A 21,739-nucleotide genomic window follows, 5' to 3' on the forward strand; every position below is an offset into this window, starting at 1 on the left:
CTGTACTCTATCAACGTCTATCCTCTCCTCTTTACTAGGATATAGAGAATCCCCATTAATAGAGCTTCCCGTACATGAATTATTTGGCCTCAAAATGCAGAGGAGAACATTAATTAACTAGGAGTCTGAAATAGGAGACATTAATCATGTGTGAGAAACTTAGTCCTCCTTTGGGATTCATAAATTAAAAGGCTAGAAGGTGCCATTGTGATCAGCTAGTCTGATCTCCTACAAAAAACACAGGACTTGAATCCCAGATCATCATATTAAAAGTCTGATGCTCTACTGGCTGACCTATCCAGGCTCACAACACATTTGAGCCAGGGATGGTTTTAAACCATTCTAGTCTTAAAGTTTGTCAGCATAAGTAAAGGAAAGAGAATAAAGCACGATAGCATCAATATGTAAAAATAACGTTTCATCTCTCACAGGAATTGCAATATTGATCTAAAGGTAATGGCATTAAGGATAGAAAAACACTGGTTGTAAAATTCATTATCATTTGCAAACCCAAACACATATTCAATGAACCTCACACAATACATGTAAGATCTGATACCTGCCTCAAAGAGCTTACAGATTTAGGACAACAACAGAGAGATGTGGAAAAGGCAAACAGGAACCATAATGATCACACAGTTACTTAGTATTCTTATTTCTCCAATCTATGAGGCTCCATCACATGTCACAGACTGCCAACTTGTTCAGGTTTTATAGAATGATATATTTTTAATGCAAGATACCCCATTTTCAGTCCCAAATCTGAGGAGGTGTAGGGCCATTTGGAACTGACGCTGTACTTCTGTGACTTGCCGGTAAATTCTGTAGTTACTCAAAAAGGCACAAAAGAAAAACGAATGATAATAAAGTCAAAGTCTGTGTTTGGCTACAGATAGGTGAAAGATCAAGAAATGTGAGGTGAAAACCAAGAAGTTAGAGATCCATATTTCACTTAATTAAGAAACAAAATGGCAACCTTAATGAATTAATTATACTGATCCAGTACTGATCACAAATAGCTTTTTCTAAGGAGAATTAATGAACAACTCTGCCCTTTTTGAAATGTGGCAGTTTTTCCATGAAGAAAACCTCATCTAGTTTACCTATATTTGTTTGGGAAGGGAAAAAAAACCCTAACCCCTCCTCCAAAGGCATTAACCCATACCAAAACCCAGGACCAATGGAAATTCACGTTTTACATCAAACTCATTGGAAGAAACAGAAATGGTAAATTAAATTTTAAATGACTACAACAACTTCAGACAAACTGGGTTAAAATCTGGTGCTCACAGCTGAAATCCTGTCTGATGTTTTTTACCTGTGTTCGCACACACTCACACTAGCACGTATATTCATGCAGATGACTAAATATAGAGCCATTCTGTAGATACTGCAACGTGCAGTCCCAGTAATGCATTGAAAAACTCTGACTGGCACCCTAATGATCAGCAACAGAGACTGCAGTCTGGCCAACCTTGGGACCATTTGCTGGGCAGCTGCTTCAAGGAAGTTACTTAACCAAGTTTAGCTAAGCAATCAGATTAAGAGAGAATCAGGGATTGACTACCACATCTCCATCCCACCTGTGTGGCCCCCTGCAGGAGACATTGTGACAGGGTGACAGAGCAGGTAGAGACCTCAATATGTTTCTGCTGTAGTGGATTACATGTAGCAGACAGACTAGATTGTCATAATGCTCCCGTCTGAACCTAAAAATCTATTAATCAATGATAGAACATATTTGGTTACAGCCAAAATTATGAAGCTCTAAATGTACTATGCACTTTTCCCAATATGCATATTATTACCCCCTACTTTTGACATTTCACCAAAACTGCTAAGGACTTGTATAACCACTAGTTTAACACGTCACTTTCTTTGGAGGATTCTAGTGCATCTTTCTAGAACACCTAGGAGAAGTGCTCATGACAAAAACAATTTTGATTCTGTTGCTTCTTTCAGCTGCAAGCTCCAATCTCCATTTGATTTTACTATAAACAAGTTTGCCTACTATTTAAAACTGATTTTTTTTTCAATTTGGTGCCTGAATATCATTGTGAAGAGCACATCAGAAATACCTAGACAAATATGAATTGAAATGCTGGATTTTAAATTCTATCGTTACTAACTAATGAGAACAATTTCTCTCTCTCCTCTTTGTAACTTCACTTCATATACTTGCATATCATAATCACATCCTCATACCGCCTCTATTTTTCCAGGGTGTAGATCTTTAATTCCCTTTAATCTTTCTTCATAGCCCATTCCCTCCAAACCCTTTATCATCCTAGCTGCTCTCTTCTGTATTTGCTCCAGTTTCTCTTTATCCTTTCTGCAGGATAGTGCCTAGTTGCAGGTCTTATTCTGACTGTGGTTTAAATGGCGCTTTGTACTGTGTAACAGGGAAGAAGAGTCTTCAATGTGACAAACATGTTTGTACAGCCCAAGACTACATTTACCTTCTTAACTATGGGTTTCAGCAAATGCCTCACTTTAATTTCTCATGCTCTATAGTGCCTACGTCATTTCCCACATAACCGATGCTTAGTAGCTGATGTGTCATTTTGAACATGTATTTTGGATTTTTATTACCTATCTGGACAACTCTCCACTTATCCTTGTTAAATTTTATTTTATTCCTCTCTGCAGAGTCCTCTAATTTATTCAGATGACGTTCGACATATTCAGTATCTTAGGATCACATTTTTCTCTAATTAAGCTAACACTTTGACTATTTTTTCTCACTGATCTTTAACACAGCAATCCCTGTTGCTCTTGCATACAGAATTCGTGCTGGGGACGGGAAAGAGGAAAGCTCTCCAGTCTTATTTAAGCACATGCCTAACTCTAAGCATGTAAGTAGTCCCCATTGACTTAAACGGGACTTGAGTTTCAATACCTTATGCAGAAAATCACATGTACCAGTACATTTTCTACAGTAACTTTAATTGTAAGAACAGAATCTGAGGAGGGGAAAGTCTTCTGCCCGTATATTGCCGGGTCAGGTGGCCAATAAACATGGACTATTACACTTTAATCTTTTACCAGGATGATTCCACAGGCACAACAAAAACAGCACAGAAGGTGATCGTCACATCACATATATACTGTGAATTCGTTTTTTATGCCTCCTCCCACTAAATAATCTTGCAACATCTTTTTCTTTTTAATTTACATGCCATTTTGTAAATATACCCTAAAAGTGTGAGGAAAATGTATTATAAGAAAACAATGAAAATATATTAAATTATTTCTGCCACATGCTTTCCCCCAGGGAACATTATAAAAAGCACCAAAATTCATAGGACACAAGTTTAGCTGTTTCCTCAGGGAAGCATGCTGAATCGTACAGGTAGTGTAAATATCATATGCTGTTGCAGGTGTTAGGCTTTCTATTTGTTTTTGTTTACTGAAAGGCATAACAAATAGTCACACTAAAGCAGAACAACATTTGGCATGAAAATCATGGATACCAGAGCAGCCAGACATTTTGCTTTCTTGTTAATAACTTAAAGCTTTTTGAAAGACGCACATTTTCCACACGCTCCATTGGGAAAATCCCGTTTGCCATACTCTGTCCATGTTGTGATTGTGGGCCAGCTCCCATTCAAGGAGTGGTTCATCACAGGATACTTGGGGTATGTCTAAACTGGAAAGAAAAACACGTGGCTCCAAGTCTCAGAGCCCAGGTCTATTGATTTGGACTCATGGGGCTCGGGTTGAGGGACTAAAGATAGCAGCCTAGATGTTCCTGCTTAGGATGGAACCTTTTGCTGGGTTTCAGAGCCTGAGTTGAAACCTCTACACTGCTGTTTTTTAGCCCCACAGCCCGAATCCCATGAGCCTGAATCAACTGCCTAGGGCTCTGAGACTTGGCATCTCAGGTTTTTCCTTGCAGTGTAGACATACCCTTAGACACACTCTGCAGACTTGCTGAGAACATACGCTCTTCTGAAAAGCAAGGGCCGGCGCAACCCATTAGGCGAGCTAGGTGGTTGCCTAGAATGCTAACATTTGGGGCGCAGCGACCATGGCAGCCGGATCTTCGACCGCCCCGCTCATTGGCGGTATTTCGGGGGCGGGACCTTCCGCCGCCTCTGCTGGGGGCGGCATTTTGGGGGAGAGACCTTCCGCCGCCTAGGGTGGCAAAAAAGCTGGCGGCGCTCCTGCTGAAAAGGTATACTCAACATACATCACAAGCAGAGCATGTGGAAGAAAAACAGTAGCACAACACAACAGAAAAAAAGGGAAGAAAAGGACCATGCTTGTGTATACAGGACGTATATTTATGTATACAGGACATATGCGGCTATGCCAGTTCTGAGTTAACTCACAGTCTAAACAACTAAGAAAATGTTTCTTCTAAGAATGATTTCCTGTAAACTCTGCACTGGTATGCTGCAAACAGAACTCTGCACCTGCAGAGTTAACCATGTGCTACTAAGAGTAACCAAAAATGAAACCAGCAAGATTGTTCTGGAATTTGCTCTGAGCTGAATTTTTTTTTTATTAATGTTATAACTTGGATTCTATAATAAAACAAACGGCAGAACATAGGTTGCTGAGAGTTAAAACCTACTTTTCACACTACATTGACCACAGCACCCACAGGCACAGCTACAATGTCTTTCTATGAATGGGACAGATTGCCATATGGATGCAGACACTGAACAAGCTGTACAACTCTCGGCGACAAGTGCCTAGGGGACTGTCCTATATTAGCACCACCTGTGCTGTGGAAATTGCGCTCTGTATATGAAATGGCATTTAAGGACCCATCAGGATGTTATTTTTGAATACACACAAAAAGGAAAATTACAGTTAAAAGAATTCTCTGGCTAGCATATCTGTTGCTCAATTCCTGAAATAGTTTCCCAAAGGAACAGCTATCTTCTTTATTCACACAGCCTGAAATGACAAGCTGCAACACGTACTAACAATTTCCCTTTGTGTGCTTACACCATTGTTATAATGAGCAGAATATACTTTATAATATACATATGCCTCTACTGATTACATAGAAGAAGAAAATAAAAAAAAATGCACACACACCTTAGAGTCACCTGCCATATGAAAAAAACTCATTTGCATTACACAAATGAGTAGTTGCTTACTTGTGAAAACCAAGCAGCATATGATAGGTTGGTTTCCCCAACAAAATGCAGGCACAAACCCAATTAACAAATTACGGGATTTCAGTGTATGTCTCTTCACTACCTTGAAAATATAACCCTATTTGCCTTGAAGTATAATAATAAATAATAATAATAATAATTAAAACTAAAGCACTCAAGATTAGCACAAGATTTTGGGGGTTGTGAGGGAAGGAGGAAGAGATCTTTGCCTCTGTACCATTTCATGTCAATCCTGAATGAGAAGAAATTCCTCCTTCTTCAATCCTTAAGAAATAAAGGATGCCAAGAAAAAGTAAAGTAAAATAAATGGAATTAAACAAAAACAGTTGTAAAATGAACATTATAACCCAGGGAAAATGATGTCATTTTATTGAAAAACTGATTTTTCCATTAAAACATGGTGAGATGGATGAACTGTACACAGCTTAAGGATGGTGTGTTACTTTAAATGACACTCGGTATCTTAGTGGTAAGACATATTATGTGATATAAGAGCTGTCATACTCAATGCTGGAGTTTTATGGAACAGCAGAGTAAATAGTCATATGAAAATCATATAACTTACTCCTCATTTTTAAGACATTTTCAAGGGTGTTTCTTTTTCCTTCCCAGATTGTTTTCTGCGTGACTGAAAATAATACAGCTCTTCTTCATCTCCCTGTCCAGCTCTTTCCAATAGTTAGCATCTCTGGTGCATATACTGAGAAATGATTCTCTTGCACACAAGAGGAAAAAGAAGAAAACATGAATCCCATATTTTAATGTAAATAAAAAAATAAAAAAGATAAAAGAGGTCAACTTTTAAGACCAATATATAAACACCTTTAATTGAAAGAGAAGACATTAGTTGGACACTAAGTACTGAGACAGGGATGTTTTACTAAAATTCTAGCTGCCACAATTAAATGAAGTGCACATATGTACACAATTAGCAGAAAACCATCATCTATTTATTTGGTATGTAAAAAAACCATTAAGCTGCATTAAACAGACATGTAATTATCTGAGCTGCAAGAAAAGGGAGGAGATATGCAAAGTACTCAGATATCAAACAATGATCTGTTGGCCAGATGGAGGTATAAAACAATACATATGCTAAAATTTGGAAAAGTTCTGCTGTGTGTCTGCCAAGATTCACCCAATCTATTTAATTTTTTTTTTTTTTTTTATTATACACTAGTTTAGTATTGGGAGTTGTATAACTGATCGTTATTACAAGTGACCAGAAACAAATGAACCATTTGAGTTAAGAAGTTCTCTGATGTCAGGTCAGGTTCCCGAGGACTGTAAAGTGGCAAACATAACACCATTATTCGTAAAAGGGCCACATGATAAAGTAAGCAATTATACTTGTGGAGGGAAATCCTAGGAACAATTTTGTGGGATTTTGTGAGAATACCCTGAAAAGTATAATTTGATTAAAGACCTAAGACATGGCTGGATGAGGAAATGGTCTTGCGTAACAAATTTGCTAGCATTCCTCAAAGAAACGACTATCACGGTAGATGGTGCACATAGTAAATGTAGTTGATGTTATCGTCTGATTAAAAAAACCCATCGATAATGAAAATTAGCAACTATGGACTTGGGTCATGGAAGAGGGAATTTTTAAAAAGCAGGTTGGGTAGAAAACGGACTCAATTACTGGTATTTTCTCTCGCTGTAATGAGAATGCCAATTGTATGCTCTCCTGACAAATGCTGAGCTATCATATCTATCTATAATTTAAGTAAGACGAATAAATGGAAGGAAATCAGGAAACTGATTCCCAGCTTGCATAAAGAGTCATAGCTCCAGTGGCATCAATGGGGCTGTGACAATTTATACCAGGTGCGGCTCTTCCCCACAAAGTTAAGCCATCCTGCTAGTGCTAGACACCATGAGGAACGAGGCCGCTAGATGCAGTTTTTTGACCATTTAAGTGGAAGTTTCATATAGGCTTTAAAAGAACAACTATATGCCTAGGGTCAAAACAGAGACTTTGGATCAAATTCAACACTGGAGTAACTGAGTGCAACTGCATTCATGTCAATGGATTGCACATGCTTATGTACCAGGAATGAAGCTGGCCCAATATATTAAGGGCCAGATTCTGATACACTTACTCGCCTTGAGTTGTGCTCACCTACTCTTTGAATAGTTCCATTGAAATCCTGGAGTAAGGCACTTCTCACGGCGAGTAAGGCTGGCCGAATCAGGCCCTAAATGGCACAACCATGCTACACAAACCGAAGTCTAGATGCTCCCTGCCCATGGGGATGGTTGGAGTTGGTCCTGCTTTGAGCAGGGGGTTGGACTAGATGACCTCCTGAGGTCTCTTCCAACCCTAATCTTCTATGAGTCTATGGAAAAGTGCAGGAGAGGAACAATATTCACCACCTCTTGTGAGCTTCCAGCCAACTACATCATCCGCTCAGTACCACCTGTATTGTGGAAAAGGAGAGGGGCTGGCATTGATTTTTAGAGCAAGCTGAGCTCCATGGGTAATATGGTAATGTCCATGGTAACCTCATATATATATATGAAGCCAAATGAAGGGTCCGTTGACATCTATATGATCCTCACTCACCCCCATTCTTAGGAGGAGGGTTGGTATGTGGCGGAGGAGGGCAACTTTTTGATGACTTTAGCTGCCCTTCCCTATGTGGCACCAAAACTCCCTTATGCAGTATGTTAGAGACACACAGTTATTGCTGATCAGGGCTGTAATGACTTACAATGCTCACTACACTGTTCTCTACATTTAGGAGGGAAACCTATCCAGTGTGCATGTTCCCTAACTCCTCCCCTCCTGGCCGACCTTGGCCAGGCAAAGCTGCAATTGGAAGAGATGTGGGCACAATGGGCAGGAGGACGCCGCTTTCCCCTCCAATCCCGTTACGGTAGGTTCTCCATAACGTGGATCCACATGCAACGGAGGGAATCACATGCATTTCTGTTGTGCAGAACACAGAAAAAGGTCATAACAGCTGTCCTATGGAACACGACGCAGCCTTCATTTAAGGCAGAATGTAAGGTGAAATGCAACTGAAACTGTGGTTTTATAAATACCTGTTTGGAGGAAAGGCGGAAGGGGTCGAACGAGGAAATAAATCGGATGTAACCTAATGGATGTAGGCCGACGATAGAGGTATAAGGAGTGCATACTGATGAAGGTTTCAAAAACCAACTGCATAGAAGAAAGCGGATGTGAAGGAGCAGATTCTCCCTTGCCCTGCATCACTGGCACCAGCGCAGAATGAGCGACAATGGCTACACAAGAAGCAAGGCAATGGATAATCAGACCCTGGGAGTATATAGAGACAACAGGCTGAATTATTTCATCCAGACTATTAATTACGGGCCACATTCCATAGTCTATAATCAAGCTGAACCACTATTCACTCAGTTAAGGGCCATTGAATTTAACTCAATGATTGGTTGGCATTTGGGTTGCCAATTTTGGTTGGCTGTATTCCTGGAGATATCGTCACATGACAATCTTTAATTCCTGGAGACACCAGGCCAATCCTGGAGGGTTGGCAACCCTAGTTGGCATGTAAAGTTAAAACAAACTCTATATATTAAGCTTAGGAAGCAAATCAATGGTCTGCCATGCCACTACCCTCTCCTCCTTTAGAGCCTTCCTCAAGCCTAATTCCTTCTGCAATACATGCAAGAAAAGAGTCACATAAATCACCTATTTATTTATTCCATTTACTTATTTGAGTTAACTGCCTACTCATGTGGAGGGAAGGGATTCAAATATGGTAGAAAAGGACATAAAGACAGTAAAAATCAGACAAGGAATTCATGAAGGCTTTAGAAAGGTTTACTGGACAAATGGTCTTTTCCTGTGTCTAGTAATACTATATCATAATTCACATATATAATTGCAACCCTCAAACTAATAGAACTTCTCTTTTAATGAATTATTTCATACATATGTACATGAACACATACACCTGTCATCATCTTGTTGCAATCAACAAAAAGAGCTGCAGACTTAGAATTGAGACTCTCCAAAATAGGGGAACAAAAATCATATTGCCCCAGATTCTCTCCCGTGGCAAAGTTGCTTTTTTTGCTACTCTTCTGGCACCAAACAGCCCTAAAGTCTACAGACCCAACTAAAAGGAGGATCGCCCCCAGCATAGGAGGATCCTCTGGTGTCAGGGGATGGTATAATGAGATTGGCTACAAAGGCCAATGGTGACTGCCAGTAGTAAAAATCCCCAACTGCTGGAGATGGGATACTAGATGGGGAGGGCTCTGAGTTACTACAGGAATTCTTTCCCAGGTGTGTGGCTGGTGGGTCTTGTCCACATGCTCAGGGTCTAACTGATCGCCATATTTGGGGTCAGGAAGGAATTTTCCCCTGGGTCAGATTGGTAGAGACCCCAGGTTTTTTTTCGCCTTCCTCTGCAGCTTGGGGCACCAGTCACCGGCAGCGTAACTGGTAAATTCTCTGTAACTTGAAGTCTTTAAACCATGATTTGAGGACTTCAGTAACTCAGTCAGAGGTTAGGGGTCTATTTCAGGAGTGGGTGAGGTTCTGTGACCTGCAATGTGCAGGAGGTCAGACTAGATGATCACAATGGTCCCTTCTGACCTTAAAGTCTATGAGACACAGAACTGGTGTAGCATGTACGACCAGTGCTTCTCTATACCCTGAAAATTCCAGCTACCATACCAGCCTCTTGGGAGTGCTGACAACTGCATAAGTTACAGAAGCCTGAGGATCGCACTAGCTTATGTAGGGGAACTGGTTCAGTGTACAGACACCTGAGAATCCTTGGAGACTTGTTACATTACATAATAATAGTACCATCTAGCTCTTCTATAGTGCTTTTCATAAGTTGATTTCAAAGTATTTTACAAAGGAGATCAGGATCATAATCTGTTGTAAGCCTCTGGACAATTTCAGATCATTTTAAAGGAGTCATGCATTTAGAGATATTTTGACTTAAAATACTTATGTACAAATAATTTAAATATGTTTATGTTACAGCTATGACAATGCCCGACAATCTTTAAAATAAGGAGTCACATACATAAAACACTTTAGCAAATACATTTTTGCTGCTGTGTTAACAAAATGTGTGAGTTTCCCCAAAATGAAGATGTAGAGGAACAATATGAAAAAGACAAGGTATTGCCCTTCATGCTTTGACATACAGCAGACGTTCTTAACTGGCTTCATTTATTTATTTATTTGCTTACTGGGAAAAGAGTGCTTTTTTTATTGCAGAAACCCAAATGCTGATAAGATGATGAGAGGTTTGCATGCTAGTTGATGGTCTCACTTTTTCTTATCCTTTGTGAATACAAGTATCTATAACTAAATATTTCCCCTAGGGTACTGACGACTGAGGTATGTTTATTGCATTGAGTGAATTTATATATATATATAATGTTTATTGTGCTGATTTTATATATATATATATATATATATATATATATATATATATATATATATATATATATATATATATATAAAATCAGCACAATAAACATTATTAACTTGTCTGAGTAAAATCAAAGCATGAAACACACAGGCAGTGCTGAATTCTAATGATGCTGAATACCCATGATTGCATGGGGAAAGGATCTTAACAAGCCTTGATTTGAGCTTTGGCATCCGCCTCACAAATCACACGAAATGTTCTCCCTTTAATAGTGCTGAATATTGATAAATGTCTCTGCACGCCACAACAGGGAAGTGGGTCTCTATTGGCAATCTTTACCAAAGTGTGTTTTTTTCCTTCTCAACACTCCAGGGTTTACCCTGAATGATTTAATTATAATTTTCCTTGTGTAAGACAAATGAAAGAGGAGAGTAGGAGTGTCATGCCAAAGCAGATTATTTATCTCCTTAACAGATTGCTGCGCACCAAACCCCAGAGCTGCCGCTGCTGCTTCCAGAACTGGGCGCAATGTGGGACAGAAGCATAGATGTAATATACATTTAAAGACAAAGTGAACGAAAGCATTAACCCATTATTTCTAGCTGGAATTATATCATTTAATTTAAAAAAAGGGTTCTGTCAAAGCAATATTCACAGGGCATTAAAAAAAACAAAACCAACCCTCTCACCAACCTCTCTCTTTTCGTGACCTATTTTACAAACTGGGAATATCCACGGCTCCAAAATGCATTTGGTTCCCACTTGAGTCTCTTGAAGCTGTGCATGCACATCCAAGGGAAGATTCTGAGCACGGGTGGTTGCATTTGCTATTTGTCTAGCGGTAGAGGAGAACTGTGATCCAGTCCTGGTGACTGTCTCCCCTGATTAACTATAGTTGCCACTGCTGCCACCACCATCACAAATCTGAGCTCAGATCCACCAATCTGATATGTGCAGGCGGACCCTTAAGCCTATTGGTATCCAGCTGCAGGACTGGGGCCTTAGCTTGGTGACACCTGAGCATGGTTTAAAAAAAAAAAAAAAAAAAAAAAAGATTTATTTCTCCCATTCTTTTAAAGTACTTATCCATTGCTCAAATCCCTTCGTCCAGAAGATGCAGGGCATGCCGCTGATCTCCAAATGGTTTTACATGGGTGCCTCTATCTCCAATGACATCACTGGAGTTCCTCTGCTTTACAGCATGGTCAGCAACAACAGAATCAACTCCACCGGCTCAATAACTCCACAAAATCCAGAACAAAGTGCTCCAGTAACATGTGCCAGGGAGGAGGAGGAGGAGGACAATGACAAATATGTCCCATGTAACCAACTTGCATCCCTAAAGCTCACTCCCTGTCCAAAAGCCCAAAGGCAGGGGAGGAAAAGCTTCATGCACACCCTACAAGCTAATGTTACTCCTACCTGCATGTGATTATTTATTGCTGCTGGGTGATCGTTAGTGTGTGGCTGTACATGATTAATTGTTAGGGCATTTGGAGCTTTTCCAGTGTTTTTCATTGTTTAAATCTAAATCAGTAACTCCGGATTGGGTCAGATCACTGGTCTTACGCTGAAGATTCCCTGTCACCAGCCCCATTTCTTTTAAACAGGTGTCTCTCTCCTGATAATCAACGCACAGATATCACACGGGGCGTGAGGAGGATGCCAGCTGGGTGGCCCCAACCACGCAGGACTCTCTGGTTCAATACAAAGCGACAAGACTATGGGGCATTTGTGCAATGTGTTCCCCATGTGAAATACTGCTCAGTAAGTGGGCAGTCGTATTCTGCACGAAGTCCAGCTTCCACATGGTCTCGAAGTCTAGTCCCATTGCAGTGGGTGTTACAACCTTAGTGTGGAGGTAGCACACACACAAATAACTGGTGCTCTGCCCGCACGTGAAATGAAAATTTAACATGCTTGTCAGTTCCTACCGATACAGGGGGGGAAAAGGGCACTTGGCTTTAGTGGCAACTTGAGACCCCAGAAGCCCCTGGGGATCCAGCCAGACCAAGCGGCAGATCTGCATAACGAGCGGTGGTCACATTCCTCCAGTCAGGATGCTGATTTCATCTTTGCCAACTCTTCCTGTGGCTCTCCCCATTCTGCTACCATGAGCTCCGTCTTACCCGGACTGAGCCACAGCCTGTTTACCCTCCTCTCAGCCCCAATCCAATTCACACAACTGGCTGTTCCGCTGAACGAGCTGAGTCAGATGGAATAAAAGACATAGGCTCCAATCCTTGAGTCCGGCCAAGCAGTGCTCGATACAGACCCAAGAGGGATAGGGGGATAAAGAGGATGTAGGTGCTGGCCCCGTTTCCTCCTCTAGGCCCATGCCCTATGTGCAGGGGAGTCTCCCATGCTGGAGGAATCTTCGCTTGCCCAATTCGTGCAGCCACTGCAGCAGTGCAAACGTGTTGTGGCATGGCGTCAGGATCTGGCCCCCAGAGCGGAGAGACATCTGTCAGTTTTAGGATTTTGTACTAGTGCCCATCACTGCAGTGTCTCAACGGTTGCTGAAGCCATTGGAATCCCGTTTCTCGCTAACCCTCCTCAGAATGCCAAACAGAAGAGAAAGGGCACCAAGACGCAATCTGCTGTACCCTCCAAAAGACCATTCTTCGGGCAGAAAAGCAACCGCCCCAAACTATCCATAGGATAGTTGCTAAGAAAGGAACTTTCTGTACTGCCAAGAAGTTCATGTACCGCTTGTAGCCTACTAGCGAGAAGTGTTAGGTCTAGATTGATGTTCAGAACTGCCATTCATACACTTCCTGACACACCAGGCCATATCCTGACATCCCCTCCTATTTGAGCAAAATCTGCATTGATGTCACTATGGGTTTTGACTGAGCACTGAGTGCAGGATCAGATCCATATACTTACTTCCCAAGCTTAATTTTTTGATCTGGTATTAGATGAGAACAAAAATATGAAGTCTATGTTCTCTCTGCTATTATTCTGTAGGTTTCTTCCCTCTGTTTGCTTTAACATATACATCTCAACCCATCAGAGGGGTACTTTTTCTTATTATTCATTTACCACCCTGAATACAGGGATGGTACACAAATACTCTTTCGAAGAGGGAGGGAGTGAAATACATCTAAACAAGAAGAGTTTTGTGTGTCATGTGAAATCTAGGCAGGCACCACAATGCCTGATGAGACTGCTACAAAAACCTTAAGTGCATCAGCAGGCATTCTGCTGTGTATAGTCTCCTGCTCTCCTTATGGATAAAGATGTAATTCAATCACTGCAGCAAATGGATGGCATAAACCTTCAGTACCTCAAATAGAGAAAGGCAAAGCAAAGTCCAGAGCCCTCTTATTTTAATTCCCAGCTGTGTTTGTGTTTTTATATTTTGAGAATGTAGGGAATTTAATAGATAAACAACTAAGTATTGTAATAAACTAATATACTGTGTATTATAAATTCAACTGAGGTTTTTTCTAAGGTCTCTCGCTAACCTATTACATCTCAAAACCTTCAGCGATATATTAATAACTTTCTAATTAATTGTGTGGAATTTCACTAACAAAACATACATATCACCTTGTTTGAAAAGTAATTGCCTTCAGACCAACATTTATAATATAGTGTACAGACAAAATATTTTCAGCTCTGTTTTACAATAATATGGAAAGCAAGCTCCAATTTCAAAATGGATTCATACATCCATTACATCATAGATCCCATAGATGGAATAAATAAATTGCCTAGGGAGGTTGTGGAATCTCCATCATTGGAGATTTTTAAAAGCAGGTTAGACAAACACCTGTCAGGAAGGGTCTAGATCAGAGGTGGGCAAACTATGGCCCGCAGGCCACATCCAGCCCGCGGGACCCTCCTGCCCAGCCACTGAGCTCCTGGCCCGAGAGGCTAGCCCCCAACCCCTGCCCTACCGCTTCCCCTCCCCCACAGCCTCAGCTCACTGCGCCACTGGCGCAATGCTCTGGGCGGCGAGCTCTTGCTGGGCAGCGTAGCTGCAGAGCCGCGGCCTGACCCAGTGCTCTGTGCTGCACGGTGGCGTGGCTGGCTCCAGCCAGGTGGCGCGGCTGCCTGTCCTGGTGCTCTGGGCAGCACAGCTGTAGCGCTGCCAGCCACTGGTGCTCCAGGCAGCACGGTAAGGGGGCAGGGAATGGGGGGGGGGTTGGATAGAGGGGGGTTGAATGGGGGCAGGGGTCCTAGGGGGGCAGTCAGGAAGGAGAGGAGGGGTTGAATGGGGCGGCAGGGGTCAGTCAGGGGCGGGGGTTCCAGGGGCAGTCAGGGAACAGGGAGTGGGGGAGATGGGGTGGATGGGGCAGGAGTCCCGGGGAGGGGGCAGCAGGGAGCCAGAAGCAGGAGGGGTCGGATAGGGGGCGGGGGCCGGGCCACGCCTGGCTGTTTGGGGAGGCACAGCCTCCCCTAACCGGCCCTCCATACAATTTTGGAAACCCGATGTGGCCCTCAGGCCAAAAAGTTGGTCTAGATAATACTTAGTCCTGCCATGAGTGTAGGGGACTGGACTAGATGACCTCTCGAGTTCCCTTCCAGTCCTGTGATTCTATCTCCACTGTGTTCCAAACTTAACTTAGGGAGGGACCTATTGTTTCCTACTAAGTGAGAGCAGACCCATTCCATTGTGTGGTCTTTAATTGTTTGAAAAAACTGAGATATTTTTAAAAAATACAGGAGTACAAATATGACCAGAAAAATCATAAAAAAACCTCTTCTTGTTCAGCTGTACAAAATGATTAGATTGTATCTTTGCTTTAAATTAAACACTATCAAGTTAGTTTAGTACCCCATCTATTCCTTCATGGAAACGATATCCTGCATGGTGTGTGTTATAACCAATACATTGGTTTCATATCTATATATGAATGTACACTCATATGAACGTCAGAGTCCTTCCTATGTAAGTTACAAAATTATTCCTACTGTATATAACAATATCTCAACAGTAATTTTCTCAAGGGTGTGTTCTATACATTATACCTATACATAACAGTTTGATTTTCTTAATGTTAGAAAGATACGCAATGCGTTCATGTAGTTTTCTTATCAACATGCTTTCAATCACTGGAATAACTCCCAGGCCGTGAGTAAAAGGGTGAAGGAAGAACAAATCTATCCATTTCTGTGGAATCTAGCTTTCATCAAAAACTAAACATTAAATTTCTAGGCTAGCGACGAGAATCTTCTGAAATGTCAACTAATGTACACAGTACTGTCTTCCTTAGTCTGCAGACCCAGTTCCAGTCCCTCTGCTGCTATTTCCAATTAGCAGCAAAGAGAAAAGCAAGACTTTGGTCAGTCTCAACGTTACTGCTCAGAGTCTCTGTTGACAAAAGGGAATGGGAAAGGAATCGTGTCAATTTCACTGTGCTCCTTGGGAAAGCTATGTAGAAAACCAGAGGCTCCTTGGAGGAAGGATGGAGTAGCAGAGATGTCCTATCTCCAGCAGTTGGCAGGCTGGTAGAGGGATGAAGACTACAGTAGGGGCTTCGGAGGGAAGGGCCTCCTTCCAGCAGCTAAAAGGAGGTGAGAGTTGATATGAAAGACAGAGCAGGCTCTCTGGTTGGAATTCCAAACACACCTGTCCATCATGTCACTGGGGATAGGAACTGCACTTCTCATCAGAGCATGTTGCAGGACCTCACAAAGGGGGGATACATCTTTCATATCAGTCTCTGGCTAGTAAGTGTCTGGTATTGTTTTGCAAGCACAGAAACTCTGTTTCATAGAATATGAATCTTGGTTTGACATGTGTGTGTACGCACACGCACAGGGTTCAGACTAAACCTTAAGCCTGAACTCTTACAGTAGCTTTCCAAACAAGAACAAGAACTGCCCTTTACTTAGGAGCATATATTTCACTGTAATCAATAGTTAAAAATACAACGTTAGAAGTATCTTATGGAAGTGATGCAGAAATGTCAGGGGGGAAAGAACCTCAATGAAATAGTCTTCACCTCAAGTGGAACCATACTTAAGAAGCATCTTCAACAGACAACCCCCGAATTAAGCCACCACTTTCAAACTACCACCCAGGCAAGTACAAATTAGTTCAAACTTTTAAAAACCAACCCTGTGCCAGTAATGTGAATTTACAGGTACTTTAAAAGAAATATTGCACTTCTTATCAACCTGGAGAATTCAAAACTGTTCTGTTTTGTGGGAGTGGGTGAATACAGAAGATCTGCAACCATATAACATAATGTAAGACAAGGAACTACAACATGGTAACAAGGTGGATGATGTATGATAAAATGGGTGGTACTGACCAACTAATTCTTCCTCACCCCTGATTTAAATCCCTAGGGCACATCAACAGTAAAACTAATGCCATGTTGGAAAAGTTAAAGCAATTATAATCTTCACATCCCAGATCATATTCAAAACAGTTTTAATAAACTAATCATGCATGCATTGGTATAGCATTCATCCAATTAGCAAGCCATACAGACCTAAACAAAGGGCACGTCTTCATTACCCACCCGGATCGGCGGGTAGAAATCGATCTATCGGGGATCGATTTATCGCGTCTCATCTAGACACGATAAATCAATCCCCGAATCGACGCGCGTACTCCATCTTGTCAGGAGGAGTAAGTGGCGTCGATGGGGAAGCTGCGGCGGTCGATTTGCCGCCGTTCTCACAGCGGGGTAAGTCGAATAGGATACTTCGACTTCAGCTAAGCTATTCACGTAGCTGAAGTCTGCGTATCTTACATCGACCCCCCCCCCCCAGCGTAGACCAGCCCAAAAGGGCCAAATTCTGCCCTGTCATAAATCTTCTGCAAACTCACTGCAATCAATGGCAGGAGAAAGCAAGGGCAAAATGTGGGCCAGGTTATCGGCCACCATTGTAAATAATCTCCCATTAGAGTCACCAATATCACAGTAACCAGATACTGATTTACACGTAGATATATGTAAATTCTATCAGCACCTACCTCTCCCTTTTAGGAGTGTGGACCGATAGCTGTCCATTAGTTGAGGCATGTGGGTTTATTATTAAGGAGGTCTTAGAAGGTGCTGAAGAGGAGACACATGTGGTGGACAGGTCCAAACTGCTGTGGTTGTTGCTTGCTATTTCCTCTGCTGTATGAGAGCTTGTCACTTCTTTCCAGAGCTGCTGCAGTTCTGTTGGAATCATGCCTGAAACAAACAAATTGGATAATTAAATCAATTAACAGCTAATTCGGCCCTCTTAAAACGGTAATTAAATCAAAGAGTCAGTAAACAAAGCCTAGTGTTAGTTTTCTGTGTTTTTTTTTTTTTTTTTTTAAACTAAAGGCTAATACAGAAGTAACACTTCATGTTTCCTGCTAAATTGATTAGCGCCCAACATGCAGTTCCTATTAAAGCAAGATTTCTGGGGGAAAATATGTGCTGTTAATTAGTATTTCTATGATTTTTGTACCAGAGGGCCCAATCCCAAAGTCCCTTTGGAGGCAGAGCTCCAAATGAGTTTTGCCTGTGAGATCACTGCAAGAAAGTGGGGCCAGGCTATACTCTGCAGCCATCTGAAGAAGTTTTGTTGCATTTTTTAAAAAGAAAGTATTGAATACGTTCTAATCTATTTTTAGAACCAAGGAAGATCTTCAAATAAAATTATTCAACTGTGTTATTATGACAACATGAACCACAATATGACTAATTTTGTGCTTTAGTTTTAAATGATGACAAATAGCTTTATTATTAAATACAGTTTTTATTAATCACTTTTAGACATAAATTATGAATTCATATTGTCTTCCTGGAATGCTTTTCAAATTTTAACAGTCAAATTGATTATACTATGATTATTTCATTAACACACCTATCTTTCTCATTAATTTTGGTTTCTAGTACTGCTCACTTAATTGATGGATGTGTCTATTGAAAAACTGTATAACTTTCTATACAAGTAACACTATTATTACTGTCATTTCTTAGATCAATGCTAATGAGCCATTCAAAAGTGAAATGAAAACATAAAATAAGCTTCAAGAAATGTTGTTTCATAGTAGCGTCAAAATGGACACCAGCCTTATTTACAAGGTTCAACCAGCATTCCAGGTGAGAACTTTACACAACACCAGTGGGATAAAATTCATCTTTGGAGATACATCAGGGAGTAACATGGCCCAATACAACCTGGACTTTGATCATGTTATAAACATAATCTTTATTCAGAATGCATGATCTAATCCCTCACATTCTCACATCACAGAACATTTCAATGCTATTTCAGAACGGTATGGGAGAATAGAATAAGCAGAAGTGACAGCATCTTTTTAAAGACATCTATCTAAAACATATAAAATCCTGAAAGTTTTCAAAAAAAAAAAAGTCTGCTTTAGAATAGGACTTCCTGGGTATTTGGTCCAGTTTTCATGTTTCAGTGTGTTGTAACGCTGCAGCTATCCTAAGGAAATCTGCCATTTTCTGAATACACAGCAGCAGTTCAAACAGGCATGTATCCTACCAAACCTACGGTATTGGGAGGGGGAGGCAGTATGCATTATATTCATTTGAAACACATAATAAAAAATGCCAAGGTCTAAATTTAATTTATTTTTGTCATTTAGAATACAATGGATAGATAATCATCTCAACGTGATCAGCCAAACATCTTTACTTTGCTAAACTGTTAAAGATTTTAATTATGCTAGCTTTGGAGAGCACTGGTCTAATGAGGCGATAGACTCCAGAGAATCTAAGTGGTTAAGAACTGTGAAATGAGTCTGATAGGATTTTTTTATATTCACCGTGGATCGTTTGCATATCAAAGAGGAGTAAATTATTGCACGACAGACCAATAACCTTCCCCGCCTTTCTGAGAGTAGCATTAACAAAAACAGTTGGTCTCTGCTAACGGTTCACTGCAAAAAATGCTAAAATGCTTAAGTATCTGCAATTAATATATATTATAAAAGAAGCTTCAATTTATACAGTCGGTGATCAGACAATCTTAAGACACATCTATCGCTCTAAAGCCAAGTCATTTTTCTTTCATAAATATCAAATGCCAATTTATTTTGATGGATTTTGTCCCAAATGAGCATTTAGTTATTAGACATATTCAATTATTACTTGTCCCCTGAAAATAAACCTCTGAGGCAAATTAAACAAAGAGAAAGGTCAGTACACAAGCCTATGTCCTGTTTTGCTGCATCTGGGTGATTATTTTCAAACACCTTGCAAAGTGACAGTGTGGGATGTATTTTTAGCTAACATGCTTGACAGGACTGTCTGCACACTAACAATTACCTGTGAATAGGGCTGACCCTTACGCCACTGTTTACTCAATTGCAACAATAGTGAATAGGCTTGTCTGTTGTTGATAACATATTGATATGAGACCATATGAGTCCACGACACCTATTTTTATTTTGGGGGAATAAACAAATAGAGAAAGAATAATAGTCCCTTTTTTTTTTTTTTTTTTTGCCACTATCTGTATCTGTAGACAAGTAGTAGATTTTTAATTGGTAGTAGTAGATCGCTAGAATTCACCTAATCATTTTTGGATGTATTAATGATTAATTTGAAGACAAAGCTTTTAAGTGTTATAGCAATAACCCCCTCCTCCAAAGTCAGTAGGTTTGGTCTACACTTAATACACAAACATAAGTCATATTAACATTAATGAGAATTATAGTCACCTTTCAATGTATGAGGGTAACGTTCAGTTTGGAAGTGGAAGGCAGCAAATGCTGTGTAGTAGCAACCATTGTAGGTAATAAGAGCCAGGGTTTCAGGTCAGACGGGATTAGATAACAGAATTGTAATTATGACATCATATATATACACAAGTGATACCAGTTACTTTAAAATGACCAAATCACGGACATCACTTGGTTAGAAAGCAAAATTTAACTCTTCAACAATAATTCCAAAGATGATTCCTAACTAAATTGTCAAATTAATAGTTGAAAGATACGCTTATTGCTTGTCAATCTAAATGGTTCTTAAATACAGTGCCACTAAAAGTACCTTCCAAAATGATGGAACAAATGCTAAAAATCAAATCAAATATGGCAAATAACATAATAAATTATGTAATTTACCCATATATAATTTCACTTTAATATTAAGGGCCAAGTTTTAAATCAATCCTCTAAAATTGCACGTGCAACTATCTGTGGTCACAATTATTTACGTCTACATCTTTGCAAGTGCAAACAACAGGATTTAGACCTATACCTGCCTAATCTGTGAGAGCAATCAGACAACTAGATGCCTCCATCCTATTATTTGCGCCCAGTAGTGACCTGAAGTGAGATTTGCAAGTTTAATTTTATAGCCTGATTTTGAAGAACTAGCCCTAATATAGTTCAGAATACTGCTGAAATTGGGTTTATTTTAAAATTGTGGCTGTGTACAGATGTAAAATCCAGATTATAGATGTGTCCAAGATCTGCACGACACTGCAGAGATTACAAAAATATAACATTAGAGGATGTGCTATTTTGTATAATACAATAGGCAAGTGCTGAAACAAAAATGTAGTTTAAACAATGAACGAAATCTGAAAACCAAAACAAAAATTACATATAAACTGTGGTTCACTCCTTGGAAACATTTATTAATATTACAACTACTATATGCCATCTAGAATATGACTAGGTAGCAAATGCTTTAATTTGTCATGAATACATGTCTACATTTACTTGAGGTTTTTGTGTGTTTTACAGTATTTGTTCCAGTCTGGCAAAAAATTCTCAAAAGAAAAGGGTACACTAGGGATTCTTTTTTAAATTAAAGCGTTTATTACAAATTATTTTAAACCATAACTCTGGCTCATCATTGCATTTTTCAGGACAACTAGTCCCTTTCATTATGAAAGAAAATGCAGGCACGGGTTTAAAAAATGTATGTTGTGGGGACAGCTGACAGATTACTGTTCATGGAACTCAATTTCACAACCCCAGGTATCACTGGCTCAAAGACAAACCGAGTTGCTCAACCTCTTTTTGTCCTTGTACCTCCATACCCAGGTGACCATGTTCAAGCAAGCAGAAAGTTGATTTAAACCTCATAATGACATCAGTTTTAAGCCATCATCTCTCTCTGTGATAAAAAAAAAAAGATGTGTTGTATTCCAACCTGCCTGAATTCTCAAGTTACTTTTTTTTTTTAAACTAAGTCCCAGTTTCACAAGGAATGATATCAACACTATAGTTCATTTTCCCCACTAGAATCAGACCTCTGAAGCACCTTTGTTTATATTTTTGTGAACTCT

The 21,739-nt window shown here is 40.2% G+C and overlaps 1 protein-coding gene across 19 annotated transcripts in view; it reads right to left on the minus strand.

Moving 5' to 3' along the window:
- FOXP1 (forkhead box P1) overlaps positions 1–21,739 on the minus strand; it is a 508,113-nt gene that overhangs the window by 62,680 nt on the left and 423,694 nt on the right. For all 19 annotated transcript variants that reach the window (XM_054033886.1, XM_054033882.1, XM_054033884.1 and 16 more), the window contains one exon: positions 17,463–17,667. In XM_054033886.1, coding sequence (XP_053889861.1) covers positions 17,463–17,667 — 205 coding nt within the window. The remainder of the gene's footprint in view (positions 1–17,462; positions 17,668–21,739) is intronic.

The sequence above is a fragment of the Malaclemys terrapin genome, chromosome 7 (assembly GCF_027887155.1).
Source record: "Malaclemys terrapin pileata isolate rMalTer1 chromosome 7, rMalTer1.hap1, whole genome shotgun sequence".
Taxonomy (NCBI): Eukaryota; Metazoa; Chordata; order Testudines; family Emydidae; genus Malaclemys; species Malaclemys terrapin.